Source organism: Neofelis nebulosa, chromosome 16, assembly GCF_028018385.1.
Source record: "Neofelis nebulosa isolate mNeoNeb1 chromosome 16, mNeoNeb1.pri, whole genome shotgun sequence".
NCBI lineage: Eukaryota > Metazoa > Chordata > Mammalia > Carnivora > Felidae > Neofelis > Neofelis nebulosa.
Window position 1 is genome coordinate 32,873,304 of NC_080797.1, and position 24,231 is coordinate 32,897,534.

The 24,231-nt window shown below is 46.4% G+C and overlaps 3 protein-coding genes across 6 annotated transcripts in view; 2 read left to right on the forward strand and 1 right to left on the reverse strand.

Annotated features, from left to right (window-relative positions):
- EFTUD2 (elongation factor Tu GTP binding domain containing 2) overlaps positions 1-3,095 on the forward strand; it is a 40,032-nt gene extending 36,937 nt beyond the window's left edge. The window contains exons 23-28 of the mRNA XM_058702953.1: positions 145-232; positions 914-1,032; positions 1,189-1,283; positions 1,772-1,925; positions 2,073-2,180; positions 2,523-3,095. Coding sequence (XP_058558936.1) covers positions 145-232; positions 914-1,032; positions 1,189-1,283; positions 1,772-1,925; positions 2,073-2,180; positions 2,523-2,618 — 660 coding nt within the window. The 3' untranslated portion in view covers positions 2,619-3,095. The remainder of the gene's footprint in view (positions 1-144; positions 233-913; positions 1,033-1,188; positions 1,284-1,771; positions 1,926-2,072; positions 2,181-2,522) is intronic.
- On the reverse strand, positions 2,894-6,243 carry HIGD1B (HIG1 hypoxia inducible domain family member 1B). 2 transcript variants are annotated; one of them, XM_058702955.1, is made up of 5 exons: positions 6,090-6,243; positions 5,105-5,255; positions 4,362-4,496; positions 3,646-3,758; positions 2,894-3,153 (listed from the first exon to the last, which is right to left on the reverse strand). In XM_058702955.1, the coding sequence occupies exons 2-4, from the start codon at positions 5,202-5,204 to the stop codon at positions 3,694-3,696; spliced, it is 300 nt and encodes a 99-aa protein (XP_058558938.1). In that variant the 5' UTR covers positions 5,205-5,255; positions 6,090-6,243; the 3' UTR covers positions 2,894-3,153; positions 3,646-3,693. The 2 variants fall into 2 exon arrangements, with proteins under 2 accessions (XP_058558938.1, XP_058558937.1); XM_058702954.1 differs by lacking the exon at positions 6,090-6,243 and adding an exon at positions 5,345-5,674.
- Positions 6,244-14,726: 8,483 nt separating this feature from the next.
- Positions 14,727-24,231, forward strand: part of GJC1 (gap junction protein gamma 1) — a 40,238-nt gene continuing 30,733 nt past the window's right edge. Inside the window, exon 1 of one of the 3 annotated variants that reach the window (XM_058702729.1) lies at positions 14,727-14,907. The gene's annotated coding sequence lies outside the window, so the exon portion shown is untranslated. Of the gene's footprint in view, positions 14,908-15,259; positions 15,472-15,785; positions 15,952-24,231 lie in introns of those variants that run through there. The other 2 variants (XM_058702728.1, XM_058702732.1) reach the window with 2 other exon arrangements.

Here is a 24,231-nt window from a genome sequence, read left to right on the forward strand (position 1 = left end):
TGGAAGAAACTACAAAGTGTACTTCCTTTCCCAGAAGTATTTTGTGTCTTCTGGTGAATCTTCTTACCAGTATACTTACCTTCTCCTCCCTCTAAACTGATTGTTGCCAGGGTCACTGCTCACAGGCCCTCGTGTTTTGTGCAGGTGGACAAGGCTCTTCTTGGCTCAGTGAAGGACAGCATTGTTCAAGGTTTCCAGTGGGGAACCAGGGAGGGGCCCCTCTGTGACGAGTGTAAGTTCCGACAGTGCCTCTGCCTCCCCCTCTCCAGCCCTGTAGGGTCCTTTTGCCTGGGTGTATGAGGTGGGGTGGGGTGGGCTCATGTACGGGACCTGGCAGGAGAAGCAGCTTGGGGTACATGGGGCCATTCCATATCCTAGGTCAGCTTCCTCTTCTCTTCTCTCCTCTCCTCTCCTCTCCTCCCTCCCCATCCAAGTGCTATTGCCTGGGACATCCCGGAAGGGAAGTCATTTCTAGACGGACATTTGCTTCTCAGTCCTGAGAAGGAATGTGCTTGAGGAGAGGTATAAAGAGGAAGATGGGATCAGAGTGGTTTATAGACGAGGTTGGATTAGTGGGCCGGAAGGTGCAATTCCTAGCACTTACTCTATATCCAAAAACAATTAAGTATCTACAAAAAAAAAAAAAAAAAAATCCCATAAACTTCTAGGAAAGCTTTACAATGCCTGAGCGTGGCCTGAAACAAACATAAAGAATGTGTGCCTAACTTCTGTCCTCTGCTATAGGCCTTAGTATCCTATCAGAACAGCCATCTGCAGGGTGATTTTGTCCCATATCTTTTGTGATCTTAAGACAGCTGCCATGCTGCTAGAGGCTCCTTGGTGCCCTGCGCGTGGGCCCTTGACTAGCACCAGAACCACTCCTCAGTCATCAACTCCCCCATCTCCTTTCCAGTGATTCGAAATGTCAAGTTTAAGATCCTGGATGCAGTGGTTGCCCAAGAGCCCTTGCACCGGGGCGGGGGCCAAATCATCCCCACGGCCAGGAGAGTTGTCTATTCTGCCTTCCTCATGGTAAGTGAGTGGAGCTGAGTTGCTCTGGGGCACTATGTGGAGATTCCAGCTATGCGGGTCTCAAGACCACAGTTCCTCCAGCCTTTTTCTCTATCCAGGTCCTCAATCCTCAGCCTTGCCCAAGCTAAGGAACTCTTTCTTCTTGCCCTGTTGCAGGCCACTCCTCGTCTGATGGAGCCTTACTACTTCGTGGAGGTCCAGGCCCCTGCAGATTGTGTCTCTGCTGTGTATACTGTCCTGGCCAGGCGCAGGTGAGCCATGGGCATGTTAGGGATGGTGCAGGGAGCAGGAGCACCGCAAGAGTAACTGGGCTCCGTGGGGAAGGAGGTGGACCTCCTGTACTGTCCCTGCTCCTAGAACCTAGTGAGCTGGTTTTTCAAAATGAAGTAGGAAAGGATTAAGGCAGACCCCTGCTTCACTGCAGATAAAAAGTTGAGATTCCTTCTTGGACGCCTCTGTGTGGAGAACCCCCCCGGGGAAAGTACTGAAATGTGTCAGTGGGGGAATGTCTGTAGGACCTTGTCCCTTCAGTGTTGCCACTCAAATGTAGCAGTCACTACCCCTTTGGCTGCCATGGGAAATGACACTGAGGCCCCCCCCAGCCTTTTCCATCCACTGTAGCACGATTGTGGTTATTCTTTCTTTGATGGTAACTCTGTGTTGTATATTTGGGACAGATTCCTTCTCTGCTTTTGGTCTCTGAAGGATGAGGGCCTCAGCCTTTGTTTTTCTGTCGCAGGGGCCATGTGACTCAGGATGCACCCATCCCAGGCTCCCCTCTCTACACCATCAAAGCTTTCATCCCCGCCATTGACTCTTTCGGCTTTGAGACCGATCTGCGGACTCACACCCAGGGGCAAGCCTTTTCCTTGTCTGTCTTCCACCATTGGCAGGTGAGAAAATGGTGCCGGCTGGCCAGTGCGGCCTCCCACCTGTTCAAGGCCAGTCTTCTCTGGTCTGTTCCCCTTTCAAATCCCAAGTGAGATTTCCAACGTCCTAGAGAAAAGTGCTGGACCATTGGAAACCACTCTGCCTTTCAGATTGTGCCCGGTGATCCTCTGGACAAGAGCATTGTCATCCGTCCCCTGGAGCCACAACCAGCTCCTCACCTGGCCCGAGAATTCATGATCAAAACCCGTCGCAGGAAGGTATGTGTCCCTCAGGCCCATTGCCAGCCCTTAATCCCCAGGGCTCTTGGCAGGAGTTGGATCTCTCTTCATTTCTTCCTTTGGGACCCTTCTCCCAAAGACTGAGAGCGGTTTACCGTACAACGCAAAGAGGTGCAATCTGTCCAGGCCTCGGGCCACCAGACCCGGGACACAGTCTGACCAGGAAGGGAGCGCCTTATCTTCTCCAGTGGTGACTCCTGAAATAGCTGGTCCACAGTTTCACCCCACCAGCCCCCCACCCCAGCACAGGCCTCAGGCGGCCTCCAGCTCAATCAACCACCACATAGGGGTCTTTCTTACATCTGTCCCCACTCTCTGCAGGGACTGAGTGAGGATGTGAGCATCAGCAAGTTCTTTGATGATCCCATGTTGCTGGAGCTCGCCAAGCAGGATGTTGTGCTCAATTACCCCATGTGAGTGTCGGGACTCCTGGCAGCCCCTGCTCCCTGCAGTGGGCTGTATCCTGGACTTGAAGCTGGGACCTGGTGTGACCTGGACTCCATGTTGTCAGAGAGCATCTGGGAGCTGCTGTGGCCATTTTTAACAACCTCAAAGCCTCCAACCCAGAGTCCCAACGAGGGAAGAGTATTTGGCCTCCTGGTTCCCCTGCAGCCTCTGCCTGGCTCCATTCCCAGGGAACAGAGAAGAGCTCGGGCTCGGAGAAGGAGAAGGGGACAAAGTGTTTAACCCCAAGGGGCCCTGTCTTCAGGATTTACATGGAATTTTTTTTTTTTTTACAAGTTTGACCTTAGACATGGATTTTAAATGAACAGAACATTCTGACCTCTGCCTTGCTCTGTTCCTTTCATCCCTACCCCCTGCCCCTCCCCCTTTCCTCCAACAGTCTGGTCTTGGCACTTGGGTTCTGAATGAATATATGTCATCTCATGTGAAGCTTCACGGTCTCTTCTCCCAGCTGCAGTCTTCCTGCCTGGGTCCCCAGGGCAGCGGCCTGTGGTGGGAGGGACGCCTGCCTCGTAATCCAGTGCTCCCGTGAGCATCGGGGCCACTTTCTTGCCACCCCCTCCCCCCCATCCCCTGCACCTACCACCCGGTCCTCTCTACCGTGCTGCTTCTGGTTGGGACCTGGGGTGGCTTAGGAGGTATTGGGCTTCTGGGATTGGAGGCTGTTGCCCCTGGAGCTGGGGGCCAGAACTCTGATTTCCAAACCTTTCTCTAAACCTACACACACACACACACACACACACACACACACACACACACACTCTCTCTCTCTCTCTCTCTCTCTCTCTCTCTCTCTCTCTCTCTCTCTCTCTCTCTCTCTCACACACACACACACACACACACACACACACACACCAGCCACTACTGGTCCCTAACTCTGCCCTGCCCCGTGTGAAGAAGAGACTTGATTTTCCTCAAAGCTCTGCCCCGTGTGAAGAAGAGACTTGATTTTCCTCAAAATGCTTTATTAGGAACGTACCAGGGATTGATGGACGAGGCTCTGGCTGCCCCAGGCCCTACAGGAATCCTACTTCTCCCCGGCATCCGGTGCTGTTCTTTTGATGTAGTCTCTGTACATCGTGTACACAGCACCTGCAGGAAGGAGAAGGGAAAACAGCCCATAACACCCAACCCTGCAGCCATCCCCTGGCTCTCCCAGGAGCCTGACTGCAGCTGTTCCCCTGAGGGTCCAACTTCCCTGCTCAGCTTCCCTTTCTGCTCTAGCTCTCAGTAGCTGCTACAAGTACCTGCAGAGCCCTTCCGTGTAGATTACCTCTCTGAGAAACCCCACAGCAACCTGCAAGGTCGGCAAGCCAGGGTGCTTACCATCATGTTGCACATGGGGAAACTGAGGCTCAGAGAAAGGGACTTGTCAACGGTCACACAGCTAGTAAGTAGTTGTCTGCCCCTTGACCCACAGAGGAAGGGAAATTCAGCATGTGTTCTGCTGTGTGACTTTTCTCACCTCTCAGGACAGACTGCCATAAAACCAACTGTGCACCATCCTCACGGGCCTGGGACAGGAGGCCAAGCAGGGACCCCTGAAAATGGCTTGGTTTGAGGGTTTCACCCAAACCTCCACTTGCTATGGAGCCTGGTGGGACTGAAATCATGGTCCTTTAACCATTGGGACTCACAGCCAGATTTTGTCTAACAAGCTGCGTTTTCGTTCTGTGACCCCCACCAGCCCCTCACCTAGCAAGACCGCACCCACGGCACAGGCCTGCGCTGCCACTCGGGTGTGAATCAGGTGTATGGACATCTTGGTGGAACCACGAGCCTTCAGCCGATAAATCCGGTATGCTGCCACTGCCAGGCAGCCTCCCAAGCCTGTAGGCAGAGAACATGACCCTTGGGCCTCAGTCACCGATCATATGCCTCCCCTGGTGAGACCCTTTGCAGGCGGGGCAGGCTGGGCATATGGATAAACCCCTACTTCCGTGCTGCTTCATGGTGGGAGACGGGGGACTATGAAGAGAATATCGAGTTGTTTACTCCCAATGGCATTTTCAAAGTGGCTGTCTACCTCCAGTGAGCCCTCTACATACAAATAGCCCATCACGGGCCTCCCCCACCCCCCATTTGCTCTGCTCCGGACCCTCCTCCAGCCATGTTGGCTCCCACAGCTCCTTTTCTTTTCTCCCAGGGCCTGGAGAAAGGAAGCCCTGGGAGACGCCAGACCGCTCTTTCCCATCCTGATGCTGGTGTTGATGCCCCCCATTTCCCTGCACCCCAGGCCGTCAGTCGGCCACCACCTCCACCCATCCAGACTCCTTGTCAGGCGTGTCCCTTCCCTTGGCACCTTTGCTGCTGGTTCACTCTTCTCCTAGCTGTTGGCTGTTCCGCGGGCAGGACACTTGAGTCCTCTGCTTCCTTTGAAAGGGCTAGGAGACCTTTTCCGTGAGAGAAGGCCCCTCATTCCCTACTTTACCACTCACCTACAGGCACCAGTGGAGACTCCCTGGTCTTCCTCAGGAACTTCTCAGACACACTGTCTTCACCTTCAGGTGGTACCCACCAGCCTTTGCTAGCAGACATGATCCTGGCTCCAGATGTCAGCAGCTGGGGCTCTGAGGTTTCAGCCCAGTCCTACAAGGAGGCACCCCATAACAGGAACTCCCAATTCTCCTCAACTTGGGGGAAAAAGAGGGGAGTTGCCTGCTAAGAACCTCTCTTACCATCCCCGACACAGCCCCTACTTGAGAAGTTGTCCCAAGTGTCCTGTCTCATATGGCTGGACCACTACCGTCATCCCTTCTTCCTCACGTCTGCCTCTTCCCCAGCTCATTCTGACTGTTTTCCCTGCTTCCCCCTCCTTCCATCTGTATTCCTATGTGATCCTTGGGTCAAGAAAAGCAGCTGGAAAAATCCACAGATGAGGGCGAGAGGAACAGGCCTTGAGCCTTAGGACCCCCACTGGCCTGGAGTCTGTGAGGGTTGCTCCTCTGGGAGCTGCAGATCCCACAGAGCAGGTCTGGCCCCAGGGAAGCAGGCCATCCCAGACAGTGTTCCAGCACTGGTTACCGAGTCACCAGAGCCAAAAATTAAAATAATTGGACATTGATTTGTGAATAATTTGGCATAGATTTTGGACATTAATACTAACAGAACTAATTCTGGTCCCTGAACTGCTCCCGTTTCCATTTCTTGCCAGGTTCTTTGCGATTGCCAACCCCCTGCCTCCCTCCCTGGGCTGGTGACCCCTAGTGCTCTACTTGCTAACCCCCCAGTAAACATCTGCTCTGATCACAAACTAGACAGAGTCCCAGAGTCCTGGTCCTTAGACAAGGGCTTCTGCCTGTGGGGTACCTTCTAGGTCTAACCCGTGAGACAGACGCCCTGCGTGAGGCGACCTCCAGGTGCCTCTCTCCTGGAGGAGCAAGGACTGTCGGCCCCACACTTTCTTAACATGCTGGTGCTTACCCTAGGAGATGGCTAGAAAGTAGAGTGCAAGCAGCCCGGCCAGGGCTCAGCATCTGCTGTTTTGAACCGATCAGGAGCTGATGATGGAGCTGCCACTGTGGGGTCAGGGAAGCAAGCTTTCTGTGGACTTTGAAGTCTGGAATGGAGAGGGGAGGAGATAGGCCAGGGCATCAGTCTTAACCCCCCATTTGCTGAGTTCCAGGCCAGAGCTCCATGCACTAGAAAGTAATGAAAGATCACATGGCAAGAGGCCTTAACTAGATTCAGTCCAGTAATTCCCATGGATGTAAGGGGTTGGATCAAACAGGAACTTGATACAGAGAACTGAGATCGGAATACCGAGGCAAGGAAGGGTAGAGATCATGGCTTCTCCCCCAAGCTATAGTGCTTCAAACACTCATGAACAAAATGGGCTGTAAATAAAATGCCCCAATTGTGGGAGGCAGGCCCTCTGGTCTTGGTCTTGATCCTTTTCAAGGATGCTTTCTGGATCAGGGAGATTCATCCAATTTGTAACCACTAGGACTACCTCGCATCTCCAGGGATCCTTGTACTACAGGTGGGGGACGGGGGCATGGGGAGAGGGGGGGATGATGTTCACTAGGGACAGAGGTGACAAGTGGCCAGGCTTACCACCTATTCTGTTTGAGGTATTTACTTTTCAGACCTCTCAAATGTTCTACACAATAGGGAAGGAACTGAGCTTCGGAGAGGCTAAATGATCTCCAAGGTGCACAGCTAGTAAATGGCAGTGTCAGCATCTGAATGTAGGTCTGACTGGTTCCAGAGTTTGTACTTCTAGCCTACTTCCCAGGGGCTGGCTAAGCAGAAACCCTCTCCACTGAGGCTGAAGCTTAGGAGTGCTAATCAATCTCAGCATCCTGGATTCGGAGAAGAGGAAAGTACCTTCTTGCTAAGCAGGAGTGAAAAGATTGACGTACGCTACGGAGAATCCCACTCTATCCCAGCGCTTTGTTCTTACCCTAGATACTCAGCCCCATGTGCCTGTCCTAAAGGGGCTTTACAGCACAGAAAATTCGTCCAGCAGCTGATGTCTTTCTTTTCTCTCTCCAGCACTCACTGCTCTAGGAAGAGACCCAGGGTCACAGCAGCTCCCCAGAGCCCTCACATATCCCCAGCGTCCATGGGAACTCTCCTCCCAGTCATTCACACACACTCTCCCAGGCTGCCTCTCCTGGTCCCAAGAGTGACCTGAATTCTCAAGAGATGGATGGTCTAGGCCAGAGGTAGGGGAATGGAAATGCCTGGATGACACAGAGCAAGAATCAGGATCAACTCCAAGCCCTTTGTAGAACAGGGGCCAAGCTGTAGAGGGCAAAGTTCAATTTAATTGAGAAGTTCTCCCTTCTTGTTGGGATTCTGTTGATGCTCCTACAGCATCTCAGCCCAGAATTGAGAAAATAATAATAGACATAGTTGCTATGGTTCTCTGAGCACCTATGGGGCAAGAAGTGTGCTAATTGCTTTAAGGAGGTTATTTTATTTAATCCTCACAACTCTGTAAGGTAGGTACTGTTATTCCCCTTTCACAGATGAAAAACTGAGGCTTGGGTTAAATGTCCCGCTCCAGGTCACAATAAGTGACAGAAAAAAGAACCAGACTTCTAACTGTTCCTAAAATCAAATCTCACTGTTCTGGACGAATGGGAGGACTATTAAGCGGAGGGAAAGTCTTGAAATAGAAGAAATAAAATTGCTTTTTACTTCTGAGAACACACAGTAACCAAAACTTCAAGGAACATTTCTGTAGAGTCCTGCTTCAGTAAACAGAGAAGATAAAATAACATTTTTGTTAATAGGCCAAGTCTTCAATAATTATTGCTATTTAAGCATTTCTCCATAGTCATTTATGTCGTACGCCTTTTTTTTTTCTTCCAGGTCACATCACACCCCGAGACATTCTAATTTCAAGGGGTCTCAATTGAGTGATGTGGACAGACTTAACGAATCCAGAGTGTAGGCCAGAGTCAGAGTCAGATGTGGGGTCAGTTAGCTGCTTGGCCACTCTCTGAATATTTGGTCTTCTATCACTCAACCTCTTTTGAGTCTGTGCCGTCATCTGTAAAACGGAGGTAGCATCTCCCCAAATGGTTAGAATTTCCCTCCATGCTGCCTGCTCCTCTTCCTCCCAAATGAGCAAGTGTCAGGAAACAACGGGTAGAGGCTGGGGGAGAAGCGGAAAGTCTCTGACAACAGATAGAAAGGTTACCACGTTCTGGGTGGTCCAAATTCAGCACACCCCTGTCCCTCTCCAACCTCCTTTCTCTGGCTTCCCCACCCTAACAGGAAGCTTTGGGCTCATTCTCCCCATTCTGTTGGGAGGAGGGGTGGCCAGGACTTGAAGCTCTATACAATCTAAGGCACCGCTGTGCTATATATAACTCCAGGGAGCTGAGGGCCAGGACAGGGGAGAGAGGGCCAGCAGCTCTTTTGCCTTGAGCTAAGGAGTGCTGTGAGGGAGGCGATGCTGAAGAATGAACTGGATAAGGAACTGAAGATCTGAGTTGGGCCTGGAATGGGGAGGACCCAGACTGAAGGGCTGGAGGAATCACAGGAGAGAAAACACTAGGCCATATATAGTAGTGTCTCAGGGACTTGAGGTGCAAAGAGTGGGGGGAACAGAAACAGGCTGGGGCAGTGGAAGTTTCCAGACAACATGGCTAGACTGAGGCACCCTCTAGAAAGTGCCCGGGGTAGAGAGGGTAAGACATCCTCCCCCTAAAAGCAGGCACTGGGTTCCAAGAACACCCCAAGAGTCACGGGCCTGGGACCAGGAAAGTGCCTTTGGTACCTCTTATCTTTCTGGGGAGACTATGCACGTATTTAAAAAGCTCCGGGGAGGGGCGCCTGGGTGGCTCAGTCGGTTAAGCATCCGACTTCAGCTCAGGTCACGATCTCGCGGTCCGTGAGTTCGAGCCCCGCGTCAGGCTCTGGGCTGATGGCTCAGAGCCTGGAGCCTGTTTCAGATTCTGTGTCTCCCTCTCTCTGCCCCTCCCCCGTTCATGCTCTGTCTCTCTCTGTCTCAAAAATAAATAAACGTTAAAAAAAAAAAATTCTTTTTTAAATAAAAAGCTCCGGGGAGCTCCTCGCTGGCTCAGTCAGGGTCTTGAGTTCAATCCGCATTTTGGGTATGGGGCCTGCTTACAAAGGTGAAATAGGGGCCCCTGGGTGGCTCAGTCAGTTAAGCCTCCACCTCTTGTTTACTGCTCAAGGTCGTGTTCTCACGGTACTGAGATGGAACCCGGGTCAAGCTCCACACGCTGAGCCTGGAGCCTGCTCCGAATGCTCTCTCTGCCCTTCCTCTGCACGCATGCTCTCTTCTCTCTCAAAATAAATAAACAAATAAATAAAATGTTTTTTGGTTTTTTTTTTAAAGGTAAAATCTTAAAAAGCTCCTAAGAGGGTGGATATAGCAACTGGAAGGCTGCATCTGACTGTAGTGAGGCTGACATAGAATCACATCTTGTGAAGGACCAATTTGGAGCTGTGTATTTATACACACCTGTCTCAGATGACAAATGGATGCTCCAGAGATGGGAAACGTTTTGCTAAGATCCTTATGTTGCGTGCTTTTGAATACCCAAATTACCTGGCTTCCTCTAAAGAACACTGTGGGAAGGAGCTAATGCCTTTTGGAGCCTACGAGGATTACGCACTTTACATATTTTACTTAATCCTCACAACAATCCCAACAGATGGATCTCATCCCCGTTTAACAGATGAAGAAACCACGGCTCAGCAAGTAAATGACTGACCCATCCAACCAATAATGTTAACCACTATAGACCACTTTCCAGTGGAAAACTAACATATCAAGGAATAATGTGACTTCGTGTACAGTTCTCTCTCTCTCTTTTCTTTTCTTTTCTTTTTTTTTTTTTAACATTTATTCATTTTTGAGAGACAGAAAGCACGAGCAGGGGAGGGGGAGAGCGTGAGGGACACAGAATCGGAAGCAGGCTCCTGGCTCTGAGCTGTCAACACAGAGCCCTATGTGGGGTTCAAACTCACAGACCCCGCAGGATCATGACCTGAACTCAAGTTTAATCGACTGAGCCACCCGGGGCGCCCCCCTCTTTCTCTTTTTTTCAATGTTTATTTTTGAGAGAGAAGGCGACAGAAGATCCAAAGTGTCCTCTGCACGAACAGCAGCAAGCCCAATGCAGGCCTTGAACTCACGAATGGAGAGATTATGATCTGAGCCGAAGTCGGATGGACACTCAACCAACTGTGCCACCCAGGTGCCCCCATGTACATTCCACCATCGCATTCTCACACCATCTTAGAAATAAGAGTAAACAAGTGCAAACAGCTGGGCAGAGCGAACTTGCAGAAATTCAATGACTGTGCAGCTACCCCACTCCTTCTCACCAACACAGACTAGCTCCTGCCCCAGCACCCTGCATTTTAGGTGCATCCAAAAGTCCTTGCCTGGTGGATGGTACCGGAACGGGACCTCTCCCACCTCCCCCCTCTCTCCTCCCTCCCCCAGCTCCTGCACACTTCACTTATTCTTCATTTGCAAGTAAATTGACCTTAATTTAAAATTCTGCATTAATACACAGGAACTGCTAACTGGGCTCAGGGAACCGGCTGTGGGGGTCTCATCTGATGTGGGAAACAAAGGCAGAAGGAAATGGCAGATAAAATTAAATTTCCTTATAACCTGTAACCTGTTGACAAATAACTTGAGGCTGGCAGGGTAAAACATTTCTCCAGGAACTCCCTACTATCTTACCATTAAGGCTTCGCTTGAGGGAAAAACAACCTTAGCTTGACAAAACCCTACCTCTCTGAGCCTTTGCTCCCATCCCCCAGGACACGAGAATCTACTCTGAGTTTACTGGCCAAGTGGGGACCCTGGAAAATGTGTAATGGAAATAGTGACACACTGCAGTCTTCAAGTTGACCCTACGGTTCCCAAACCACAGAGCCCCAGGGTGACTCTCAAGTTTTCAGACTGGATTTTGATCCTTTCCTGCCTGGGCCCCATGTGAATAAAAAGTGATGCGGTTCTCACAGCACCCAGCTCCATTCCTCTCTGCCAGAGGCTTGGAAACCAGACCCATTTCCCTGTTTGAAGCTTGAGGCTTTTTTTCCTTCCCTCCAGTAGCCTGCCTTTTTGCGCTAGCCATGGCAAGCTTTCAATCACTCACTCTTCACTCTGCATATACTTGCTAAGCACCTACTATGTGCTGAGCTCTGGTCCAGAAACTGAGAGGCAAGCAGTGGTCCTGCCCTCAGAAAACTCACATTCTAATAGCTGTCCTGGTTTGCTCCAGACCCTGGTGACTCCCTGGATCAGAGATCCCCTTGATGTGGGAAACAAAGACAAATGAAAAATTAAATTTTCTTACTGCCTACAGCCCATTGGCAAGGCCTTGAACAGTCAGTGACCTTCCTCTAGGGGCTCAGCTGCCTCGATGATGACACTTTGCTAAGGGCAAAGGGAATCTTAGCTTAACATTTCCCCCCCCCCCCACCCCAGGATCCTGTAGGTCTACTTTAACATATAAAAATTCCTTTGGGGGGCAACTGGGTGGCTCAGTCGGTTAGTGTCTCACTTTGGCTCAGGTCATGATCTCATGTTTCATGAGTTTGAGCCCCGCATCAGGCTCTGTGCTGACAGCTCAGAGCCTCGAGCCTGCTTTGGATTCTGTGTCTCCCTCTCTTTCTGCCTCTCCCCCACTTGCACTCTGTGTGTGTGTGTCTCAAAAATAATTAAGCATTAAAAAAGAAATTAAAAGTTCCTTTGGAAACTTCCTTTATCTCTACTCCCCCACCTCCTGCCACCAAGATATATGTTAGCAATCATATTCCAACCTTATGGCCCCCTGATATACATCTGAAGGGTTTCATGACTGAGGTTTTAAGAAACAGTAATAAATGACCATTTCCTAACAGCAGTTAGCCCCTCAAGGTCCTGGAAAACTTGTTTCCAAAATACCTTAGAGGGTTACTCTATCCCTAACTGCCTCCCAACCTGAAGGTATATAATCAGTTACCTGTCACAACCCCAGTGCAGCTCTTTCTGCCCACAGTCCTGTCCCGTGCTTTAATAAAATCACCATTTTGCACTGAAGACCTCTCAAGAATTCTTTCTTGGCTATCAGCTTCAAACCCCAACACTTCAAACCACATCACTTTGGCTCGGGTTTCTGGCCTCAGTTTCCCACCTATAACTGAATTAAGAGATGTTACTAGCTGGCAAAGTGATAGAAGAGAGAAGCATTTTATTTCTGTTTTGTTTAGTTTTGTTTTCTAACTATCCAGAGGTAAAACAGCTTAGCTTCCTTGGGTCTCGTTATTTCCACCTTTAAAAGGTTTCTCTACCAGAAGAGACAGGGCTACAGGTTTGGTAGTAAGGTAACAAATATAGAAAGGGTATTGTTCTGGGGCGCCTGGGTGGCTCAGTCGGTTGAGCATCCGACTTCAGCTCAGGTCAGGATCTCACAGTTCATGAGTTCGAGCCCCAGGTCGGGCTCTGTGCTGACAGCTCAGAGCCTGGACCCTGCCTCAGGTTCTGTATCTCCCTCTCTCTCTCTCTCTCTGCTCCTCCCCTGCTCACATGCTGTCTCTCTCTCAAAAAGAAAGAAAGAAAGAAAGAAAGAAAGAAAGAAAGAAAGAGTATTTTTCCAAATCTCCATGAAGAATGGGCAATGCTAAAAGGTAGGAAGCCTTCCTCAGCAGTTTCATCCATGAATTTATAGGATAATAATACCTAATGAACATTTAATATATATTATTTATACACAGTATATAATACATGCTTATTCATATATTATCTTATATACAATATATACATATGTAAGTGTTTTTATGTTCATTCATTTATTTTGAGAGAGAGAGAGAGCGAGTGAGCAAGCAGGGGAGAAGCAGAGAATCTCATGTAGGCTCTGCATTGCCACACAGAGCCCGACGCCAAAATCAAGACTTGGACGTTAACTGGATAAGCCACACAGTGCCCCTATAATCAAATGTCTTAACACACTTTATAAATGTATAAATGTTTTTTATGTTTACTTATTTATTTGAGAGAGAGAGAGAGAGAGGGAGGGAGGGGCAGAGAGAGAGAGAGAGAGAGAGAGAATCCCAAACAGGCTCCGAGCTGTCAGTGCAGAGCCAGACTCGAGGCTCAATCTCACAAAATGTGAGATCCTGACCTCAGCCAAAATCAAGAGTTGGACGCTTAACTGACTGAGCCACCTAGGTGCCCCATATTTTAATATAGCACTTTAAAGGTTATTATTGAAGTCTTACTATGCCACGAAGAAGTGCACTATCAAATGTGTACGGCTCAGATGTGAACACTGAACACATTTGTGTATTTAGCATCCTGATCTAGAACAGGACCAGTCCCCCAGAAGCTCCCTCATGCTCCCGGGTGCCTATCCTTCCCCCAAGGTAACCACTATCCTTACTCCTAACAGCACAGAATACTTTGGGCTGTTTCTGAACTTTATATAAATGGAAAGTTTTGTGAGATTCCTCTATCTCGTGTGTGATTGTAGATTGTTCATTCTTATTGCCGCATAAGGGATCATTGTGTGAATATAACATTTTATCTATCCTTTGTACAGTTGTTGGACACTTGGGGTGGTTTCCAGCACAAATAGTGCCGCTATGAATACTTTAATACATGTATCTGGGCAAACATTTGTACATATTTCTGTGGAATTTCCATGGAACTGCAAAATCATAGTGTATTCATATGTTCAGCTTTAGCAGATAATTGCCATTTTCCAAAGCGATTTGTTCCAATGTATAGTCGCACTAGCAGGATGTTAGTTTTAATATTTCAATCAGCTTATACAGTGATGTCTCTTGCGTTTAGTTTGACATGTTCTTTTATCGTATTTTCCTATATTTACAGGGTCTTTACACTTGTCATTTTAAATTCATTTGTAGAGAGGTAATGTGGTAATGAAGGGGCCTGGGGACGACTGAGGCATGGAAAGTGGAGGCAGAGGGCAGGGCAGGGTGGGGAGGAGAACATTACCAAGCAGGTAATGAAATGGACTCAAACAGTTAAGTTGAAATAAACAAATATTACTCAGAAGTAGCTGCCCAATGAACCTAGAGGCTCAAAGGGAGCAATTTTTTTCTTTCACTAGAGAGAAGCCAAAAATCTGGATTTAAAAATTTTGGCAGTTAAATCATACTTTCAGAAAACGTGCTGGCCAAACAACTTTGGTCAGTGGGCCAGATGCCCAGCCCTCTGGACCAGCCGTTAGTTCCGGCCTGGCTTGAGAGGTGGGAGCGTTTGACCTGTAACAAGTCACCTCATTTATTAGAGCTTAATCTCCTCTCTGGAGATTAAGAGTAAAATGGAAGCCTGTCCTTTTGTACAGTGACGGTCAAAGGAGATAACTCAGGAGTACAGGAGTCGTCGAACACTATACAAAGTACTCTCCTTAGTACGCCTTCGGTCGTCACGCATGGACTCGCTGTCCTTAAAGCATTTGAATTTTCAGATTCCTTGGAGCAAGTTTAAGACTGGAGATTCCCCTGCAAATCTCCCGAAGGTCCTTTGAATGGGATCCTGCTGGGATGCAAGGGGTTAAGAGGAAATGGCCTATTAGGGTCTCGCTAATCTGAGAAGTCCAGGACCTCAAAAGTATCCAGAGCGCCACTAAAAGCCACGACGCAGAGCTAGGATGGTAAACCCGACGAGGGCCCGGAGGAGCAGAACCTAGAACGGGGCATCAGCATCCTGATGTGTCACGCTGGACCCAGGCCTCGGCGGAGCGCACGGAAGACAACTCCCCAGCTCGCAGGACCAACCTAAAATGCCCAGGTAAGGCGTGTCCTCACGGCGCCGTTAGTAGCCCGCCCAAGTGAAGTACTGCGCGCCGGGGGACTGCCGTCCCGAGAACCAAGCGGGAGGAATGAATTGTGCGGGAGGCGAGGTCTGCGCCCACCCGGGTCCGGACTCCACGCGGGTGGCACCCACACGCTCTGCACCTCCGGGACCGCCCGGGAGCGCGCGAGGGCCCGACCGCAGAAAGTTGGGACGCTCGCGCCGCCGCCCGCGCGCTCCGGGGCGCCCCCTCCCACCCGAGCGCCACGTGCCGCGCGCCCCCTGCTCCCAGGCCGCGGCGGGACGCCCCCGCCCCCACCGCGGCGCGTAGTGCGCAGGCGCCTCCCCGCGGGTCCGGGCGGCGGGAGCGGGAGGCGGCGGCGGGAGCGGGTTCGGCCTCGGCTGGAGACTGAGGCGAGGGCGGCGGCGGCGGCGGCGAGAGTTGGAGGAGAGGCGCGGGTGGCGGCGAAGGCGATGGCGACGCGGGGCACATGAGGCGGCGGCCGGCGGGACGGGCCGAGGCCCGGCGGAGGAGGCGGCTCCGGGGAAACACGCCGCCCGGTGAGGGGCGGCCGCAGGGCCGGCTGAGAAGCGGGCAAGGGGCGGGGCCGGGGGGGGGGGTGGGAGAACTTATGGGGAGGCCGGAGAAGGGGCGGGGGGACGCGGGGGATGGGGGTCCCGGGAAGAGTGCGGTGGGAGGGGGTGCTGCCGAGACTTCCCGCCGATCCCGGAGGGGCGTCTGCCCCGCGGCCCGCCGCTGCCCCCGTCGCGCCCTCCCCCTTTGTCCCTGGGCGCGCGGTTCCCAAATTGGGAGGGAAACGGCCCGGGGGTGGGCCAGGGCGGCGGCGGCCGCGTCGGGCGGGCGGGGAGCCCGGAGGACCCCGGGCGCGCACTTGGGCGGCGCTCGGCGGTGCTCGCAACTCCTCGGGGCGGTTAGGGGCGCAGGGCCGCGCCGGGGCCGCCCCTCGCCGCCGGGGCGCTTCGCGGGCTGGTCTTTGTCTCCCGACGCTCGGTGCCTGACATCTCTTCGGGCGGCGTGCGGTTCGTTTGACTCTTTCCTCTAACACCGCTGCCGGGACTCCTGCCTCCCATCAGTGTTTCAGACAGGATTTAGTTCGAGGTCTGGAAGGAGGGAAACGGGGGGCGGGGGGAAATGGCGCGGTCGCCTCTTGATGAACATGTTTCCTTTACTTAAAATGTTTTTTTTTCCACTTCGTGAAACTTTGGACGACTTGTTTTGTTTTCCCCTCGATCTCCAGATTCAAAATTAAGAGAAGGCGCTAAAGCTGTGATTGTGGCCAATTGTGTGGTTGGTGGCTGCGTTGGGAGCTGAGTTGAAAGGATTTACGTGAATGTGTGGTTTAGAATTTGCGTTTTTTCCCTCTTCCCCTGCGATTGTTTCAAAGAGTGGGATTCGTTTTTCTTTGCGAAGCGGGCGAGTTTGGATTATCATTTGAAGGAGTATTTGTTGATTGAGAACCTGCAATGGTACAGATTTCATTGTGCTCACGCTTTATTTTGTTAGCCTGAAGACTGCACTTTGTGGAATCGAGTTAGAGTAAGTTCTGAATTAGCCTTATCTTGTGCCTGAGTAGTCCAAAATTATTATACGTTCCTGTTGTGTATACTTTCAAGTGTGTATGTGTGAAAGCTCTTTAAAAATCAGGTTGTATAAATGAAAGGGGTTTTAATTCTGATAAACGGAGAACAGTGTATCTCAAATACATCACATATGTATAGAAAAGGGGTTTAATAATGCAATTTAGGGATCAAATTCTTTACCCCCTAAAGAGAGTTTAGGTATTCAGATTAAGAATGCGGAAAATTAAAAATAAATAAATAAATAAATAAATAAATAAATAAATAAAATTTAAAAAAAGCATTCAGAAAAATAAGCTTAATTCCAGAGCTCCTGACTAAATACACTGTGAATTGTGGTTCGTTTCCTGGAGTTTTTGTTGGTTTTATTTTTTGGAACTTAGTATGGTATATTACAGTTGCTTTGGATTTCTTACGTGCTATGTAATGGGAGAATTCAAGAAACATGAACTGACTTTTCTGGGTAAAATGTAATAAGCTGTGGTAAACAAATCTGCATCATTGTGTTGGCCAGGTCTTTGTGAGCAGAGTGTTGTAATTAAAAGACATTTTGAAGAGAATACATAGGAGCTATATGGAAGTTCTCTCTTTTTCACTTGTCCTGATTTGTAATGGTTTAATATTATATACTACTTGTCTTAAACTGTTGTGCACTTTTCCAAAGCATTGCAGACATCCTTTCTAAAAGTCAACGCTTTTAGCTTCTTTAGAGGTTGTGTGACTTCAGAATTGGTTTTCCATCTGTGCTAGACCACAATTCTCTGAAAAAGGAGCAGAGGACCCAGAACCTTTCTAGTCCATTAACGAAGGTAGAATTGACTTTTAGTCTTCATTCCAAAGGATTTAAGAAATTAACATATCTTCAACATAACAATTTGACTTAAATACTGTTACCCCTTAACTTTTTTGTCCTTCTTTTAATTATTTGTATAAATTAGCCAAAGGGAAGGGATAGAGGGTCTGCCTCTGATTAGCCACACACCTCCCACCTTAGCTCCAGGCTCTCCTGTCAATTCAGTAATTGGGATTCTAGAATACAAAATAGGTAATTAAAATCCGGAGTATCATTCTCTTAATAAATGGATGGTTTGTTCCATGCCTAATTCAATGCAGAGATGAGTTCCAAAAAGCTGGGGTTTTTTAATTTGAAGTTTGTTCACATTTCAAAATAAATGAGAGGTGTTCCGTTTTTAAAATTATTATGAGTCTGAATAGTTAGTGCAACTGGAAGCATACTTATTTTTTTCTGAATTGGTGCTTTTTTTTTTTTTTACTTGCAAATGTATTTACTTATTTTTATTAATTGATGCTTTGCTTGTAGCATAGAAACGTGCGGCTCCTATCAGAAATATTGGATAGAAATTTAGGCAAAGAGGGGTGCCTCAGTGGCTCAGTCTGTTGAGTGTCCTACTTCGGCTCAGGTCATGATCTCACAGTTCGTGGGTTCGAGCCCCATGTCGGGCTCTGTGCTGACAGCTCAGAGCATGGAGCCCCCTTCAGATGTTATGTCTCTCCCTCTCTTCCCCTCCCCTGCTGATGCTCATTCTCACTTTGTCTCTCAACAGTAAATAAAAATGTTAAAAATTTTTTTAAAAATTTAGGCAAAGAAAAATGGGATTATGTTTTTTTGTAGACCATTTGTTTGAGAATACATATGATAACAGATCTTAGCTGATACCATTAACCTGAAACTTAACAGTTCTGAACTGTTACCAGCTAAGTACCAACAATTTTCATACATACTACTGCAACTGATGAGTTTAGTTTTTGTGGAAGTAAGGATCTATTAAGTCTGAGCATTGCTGTTTTCTACAGGTCTTTAGAATGAATGACTAGAGGGGCGCCTGGGTGGCTCAGTCAGTTAAGCATCTGACTTTGGCTCAGGTCATGATCTCACAGTTTGTGAGTTCGAGCCTCACGTTGAGCTCTGTGCTGACAGCTCAGAGCCTGGAGCCTTCTTCAGTTTCTGTGTCTCCCCCTCTCTCTGCCCCTCCCCTGCTCACGCTCTGTGTCTCAATAATAAATAAATTAAAAAAAAATTATGAGAACGAATGACTAGACAGGCAGTACTGGCTGGCATATGGTAGTAGTACATTCTTGAGTCTCGCCAACATTGCAGGAGTTGACAGCCCTCAAGTTTGATATTTAGACCTATATGTGTAATGTGTTGCCCAAAGCAGTTTTTTTCCCCTAAGGATGAGATCTCTTTGCAGATAGCATTTTATTTCTGAAGAAGAGAAGTGTTCCGTGGAATGAGTAGAGCCCTCAGTTAAAGCTGGTTGTTTTGAAGCTGTAGTGCATGTAGCACCAGCACAATTTGGACAAAAGTACTCTGGTGGCCATTCATTATTCTAGTGAACTTCTTTTTTTCTTCTTTCATTCAAGTATTTATGTTAGGCACTGAACTAGGTGCTGAAGATGAATACTGTGTGGGTTTTGCTCTCAGAATGTTTATATTTTGAGCACTTTGAATTTAACATGCTGAAAGGTTTAGCAATTTGGAAATTATCTAAAATCTTTGGAACAAAAGAATCGTATAGGATTTTGGAGTAAGTTTTTTTATTTTTTTCTTTTATAGAAATGGAATAAACTTCACACATCCTCATTACCCTCTAATCTCTAACTCACTCAAGACTCATATACTTACAGAGATTATTTTCGTCTCCATCTTTGTATGATTTATCAGTTTTGACTGAATTTATTGTTACTTAACAGTGTTACAACATTCCTTTTGGGAATGTTCAGAATAAAGTAGATCTGGACTTCTATTTTTATAATGGAATTCCCTTTGACTCATTCTTGGACCTCAGATTCCTAACTGCCCATTTCAGAATAGGTGTTTATTTGGATTCAGAAATGTCCTTTCTGAAGTACTCTTTTCTCTTGGGTTCTGATTTTCCTTCCTTGCTCTCTGGCTATTCAGGTTTTCGCCCCATCCTCTTCTACCAGATCTTTAATTGATGGTTTCTCTCAAGTCTTGATCCTCTAATCTAATCTGTTCTGTGGCTTCAGTTACTCCCAAATTTTTGCCTGTAGTTCAAACTTATTTTCTGATCCCAGCTGCCTACTCAACGTCTCCACTTAACCACTCTCAGAGGTACTTTGAATTGAGTTGCCCAGACGGACCTGTTGATCTTGGCTCCAAAGCTAGATCTTCATTGTACCATTTCATTAAATGGCTCTATCAACAACTTACTGAGGGCTCAACTCTTGAGATTTCTCTTTACTTTTAGTCTCCCCATCCTAGTCTAGGCAGGCCACCTTGTCCTAAGACTGTTAGAGTCAATTATAAATGGTCTTTCCTCATTCACTCTTGTTTTTAAAGGGGGTCAGTATATGGGATATTAATACAGAAAAAGTAGTAAGTAATACTACAATAAATACTTAACCACCTTGCAGCTTAGGAAGTAAAACATTACCACTACAGTTGGGGTCTTCTGTGTTTCCTTACCTGCTTGCATCTTCCTTCTTCCAGCCTCCATTGTGGGCCTCCTTACCAGAGATAATCACCGGTTGAATTTATTGTTCCTTTGCATTTCTTTATACTGTTACTACATATAGTATGTAACCTCAGCAGTATATCCTCATCTACTCTTCTCACAGCAGTTAGAATTATCTTTATAAAACAAATTTAGTCAAGTCACTTACCCGAAAACTTCTGTTTTCCCTTTAATCTTCATTTAACCAGATGTGATCTGGCCTTGCCTACTTCTCCAGCATCGTTTCTTTGTACTTTTTTGTTATGAATGGTCTAGCTTGCTGACTTTTTCCCCCCTATTCCTTAAAGGTTCAAAGCTGACCCAAGGACTTTGTACATGCTGTAGCTAATTCTTCTGTCTGGAAAGCAGCTCCTCAGTTCTTCAGAATATGCTTAAATATCAATTTGGGGATAAATCTTTTCTGATAATCCTAGATTTGTGTAGGGAACTCAATGTACTCTGCACTTTTATAGGATTTATCACAGTTTTAATTAATTATTTGTATGATGCCTATTTCACCATTAGACTCTTCTGTATATTCCATAAAATCAGAAGTAATAATCTATCTTGGGTAGCCCAGTATCACAACACCTAGCTTATAGCTTATACTTCATTTCTGTATTCAACAATTATTTGAGTGCTTTCTAATTTCTTTTTTAATTATAATTGCTGATTGTAGTAAAGTAACTTCTAACAAAGCTCTTGTTCTTCTAATTAGAAGCCTCATTATTGTATGTTGTTTTTTGCATTGTTAGTCTAATAGGCCAATATAGTGCTAGTTCCTTGGTAAAACTTACTTTTGTAAACTTACTAATAGCCATGGCCTGAGCAATCTTCAGCAGTTTTATTTATTTGTTTATTAATATAATTTATTGTCAAATTATTTAGCAGTTTTAATAGACCAAAAATACAGTGGTCACTAATGGTATAAGGTACACAAAGGGAGCTCTTGCCACCCCAGAAAATAATCCTAGCCGGTTTAGGCAGACTGTCAGATGTAATAAAGAACTTGAAGATTAGTTTTTTTCTTTGACATCCTATACCTAGTTCTGATTTTCATTTCTTCCTGGGCCAAGGGTCAGTATAATTAATGTCCCAAGACACTAGGACAGTTTTACATTAAGGCCAATGTCAACAGTTTTATACTTGAGAATTTCACTTTGTTGACTTTTTTTGGAGTAGGTAATACATTATGTAGCATAAAATCTGAAAGGTATAAAAGGATTTGCGGTGAAAAGTAAGTCTTCTCTTTGTACTCAGTCACTCATTTTTTTTTTCTGCTGAAGCAATTATTATTTACCCTTTTTTTGTGAATTCTTCTAGAGGTACCCATACATTCAGTATGTCCCTACACACATACATAAATGGTAGCATACTATACACACTGTTCTTTAGCCTGCATCATTCACTAATGGATCTCAGTTTATTTCATATCGTTAGAAATAGAGCTGTCTCATACTTTTTGCCTACGAGATGTACTGTAATGTCTTTACCCAGTCCCTTCCTGATTGACTTTTAAATTCTTTCCAGCACATTATCAGCAGTGCTGCAGTGAATATTCTTGTACATTATTTTCTATGTCTGTGAGTGTTATTTGTTAGATAAACATTGAGAATTGGCATTCTGGCTCAAAAAGTATGGGATTCATGTACCAGTTCACCCCACCACTTGTAGTAAAGCACAAAGAATGACTTTATACATCCTTCCTTGCCAATAACCTGTTAGCAATTCTTATCTCTTTCCAGGTGGATAAATATAAGATGATATATTGGTGTAGTTTTAATTTGTGAATCTTTAATTACAAGTGATATTAAATGTCTTCTCATGTTATTAAAAACCATTAATATGTTTCTGAGACCTCCATATCCATTGCATATTTTTCTATTGAATGGTCTTTTTATTATTGATCTGTTAGAATTATGTGTTAGAGAAATTAACCTTTTACTCAGAATTGCAAATCATTTTAATTATTCAGTATATCTTTTTTTTTTTAAGTGTATTTGTTTTGAGAGAAAGAATCCCAGGCAGGCTCTGCAGTTGTCAGCGTGCACTTATCAGCATGGAGCCTGATGTGGGGCTTGAACTCTTGAACCCGTGAGAGCAAGACCTAAGTTGAAGTCAGGAGTCTGACACTTAACTGACTGAGCCACCCAGGTGCCCTACCTTTCAGTATATTTTTTGAGTTGTTCACAGTATTTTTTTTTTTTTGTTTTCCAAAAATTATACTTTGTATAATTGAATTTGTCATTTCTTTCATTTGACCTCTAGGTTTTAGATCATTTTAGAAGTCTTCTCTACTCAGTTAAGAAAAAAATAGGGGCGTCTGGGTGGCTCAGTCAGTTAAGCGTCCAACTTCGGCTCAGGTCATGATCTCGCGGTCCGTGAGTTCGAGCCCCACGTCGGGCTCTGTGCTGACCGCTCAGAGCCTGGAACCTGTTTCAGATTCTGTGTTTCCCTCTCTCTCTGACCCTCCCCCGTTCATGCTCTGTCTCTCTCTGTCTCAAAAATAAATAAACGTTAAAAAAAAAAAAAGAAAAAAATGGCCATGGCTTTGTCTAACTTTGAGTGTTTTGTTTTTAATTTTAGATCCTTGATTCATCTGGAATTTAAAGATCCAACTTCTAGGGGTGCCTGGGTGGCTCAGTTGGTTAAGCGTCCGACTTCAGCTCAGGTCATGATCTCACGGTTTGTGGGTCAATCCCCGTGTTGGGCTCTGTGCTGACGACTTGGAACCTGGACACATTCTGTGTCTCCCTCTCTCTGCCCCTGCCCTGCTCGTGCGCTCTCTCTCTCAAAGATAAATAAATACACAAAAAAAGTTAAAAAAAATAAATAAATAAAGGTCCAACTTCTAATTTTTTTCAGATAGCTACCCATAGTAATTCATTATAATTTATTGAATATTCCATCATTTTTCCATTTGTTTGAAATGTCACCTTATCATACATTAAATGTCCAGATGTATTTTGATCTTCTGGACTTTCTATTCTGTTACATTCATTCTATTGATCTGTTGATCTTTTTGCCAATTTCACCTTTTAAATTATTAGAACTTTATAATGCATATCTAGAGAAGCTTGTATGCTCTCCTTACTCTTTCAGAAAGTTCTCTACCATTCTTACTATTTGTTTTTTACATTAAATTCATTCATTCATTCATTCATTCATTTAAGTTTATTTTAAATCTTTTTTTTTTTTTTTTTAATTTTTTTTTTTTAACGTTTATTTTTGAGACAGAGAGAGACAGAGCATGAACAGGGGAGGGGCAGAGAGAGAGGGAGACACAGAATCTGAAACAGGCTCCAGGCTCTGAGCTGTCAGCACAGAGCCCGACGCGGGGCTCGAACTCACGGACCATGAGATCATGACCTGAGCTGAAGTCGAACGCTTAACCGACTGAGCCACCCAGGCGCCCCCATTTAAGTTTATTTTATAAAGTAATCCAGGGGCGCCTGGGTGGCTCAGTCAGTTGAGCGTCCAACTCTTGATTTCAGCTCAGGTCATGATCCCAGGGTTGTGGGATGGAGCCCTGCATCTGCCTCTGCACTGAGCCTGGGGCCTGCTTGGGATTCTCTCTTTCCCTGTGCCCCTCTCCCCTGCTCATGTGCACTCTATCTCAAAAAAATAGTAAATTAAAAAATAAGAATAATAAAGTAATCTCTACACCCAGTGTGGAGCTTGAACTCACAATCCCCAGATCAAGAATCTCATGCTCCTCTAACTGAGCCAGCTAGGTGCCCTTTCATGTTAATTTAGAATCAGTTTGTCTGGTTCCTAAAAATCCTTTTGGCATTGTATTTTAGATTGCATTACATTTTAGATCAATTTAGGGAGAACTAATATCTTAAGATGGCTTTTGTATCCAAGAACATGGAATGTTTTGTCTTAAGAATTTAAGTTTTTGAAAAAAAAAAAAAAAAAAAAGAATTTAAGTTTTTGGTGTTCCTTGGCAGTAATTTTTAAGTGTTCTTCATTTAAAATCTCTGTTTCTTGTTAGTCTTTTCCTAAGTATTTCACCTATTTGTTGCTATTTTATTATTTAATATTTTTTTAAGTTTATTTTTATTTATTTTGAGAGGGGAAAATAGCAAGTAGGGGAGGGGCAGAGAGAGATGGAGACAGAATCCCAAGCAGGCTCTGTGCTGCCAGCACAGAACTCAGTACAGAGCCCAGTGTGGGGCTGCAACTCAGGAACTGTGAGTCTAACTGCAAGATCATGACCTGATCCGAAGTCAAGAGTTAG

What these genes read in the sequence shown, in the direction of transcription:
- HIGD1B (XM_058702954.1), bottom strand. An exon ending in GTCTCCACTGGTGCCTGTAG is followed by an intron (nt 4,497 to 5,104) that starts GTGAGTGGTAAA and finishes CTCTGCCTACAG; the next exon opens with GCTTGGGAGGCTGCCTGGCA. An exon ending in CGTGGGTGCGGTCTTGCTAG is followed by an intron (nt 3,759 to 4,361) that starts GTGAGGGGCTGG and finishes TCCTTCCTGCAG; the next exon opens with GTGCTGTGTACACGATGTAC.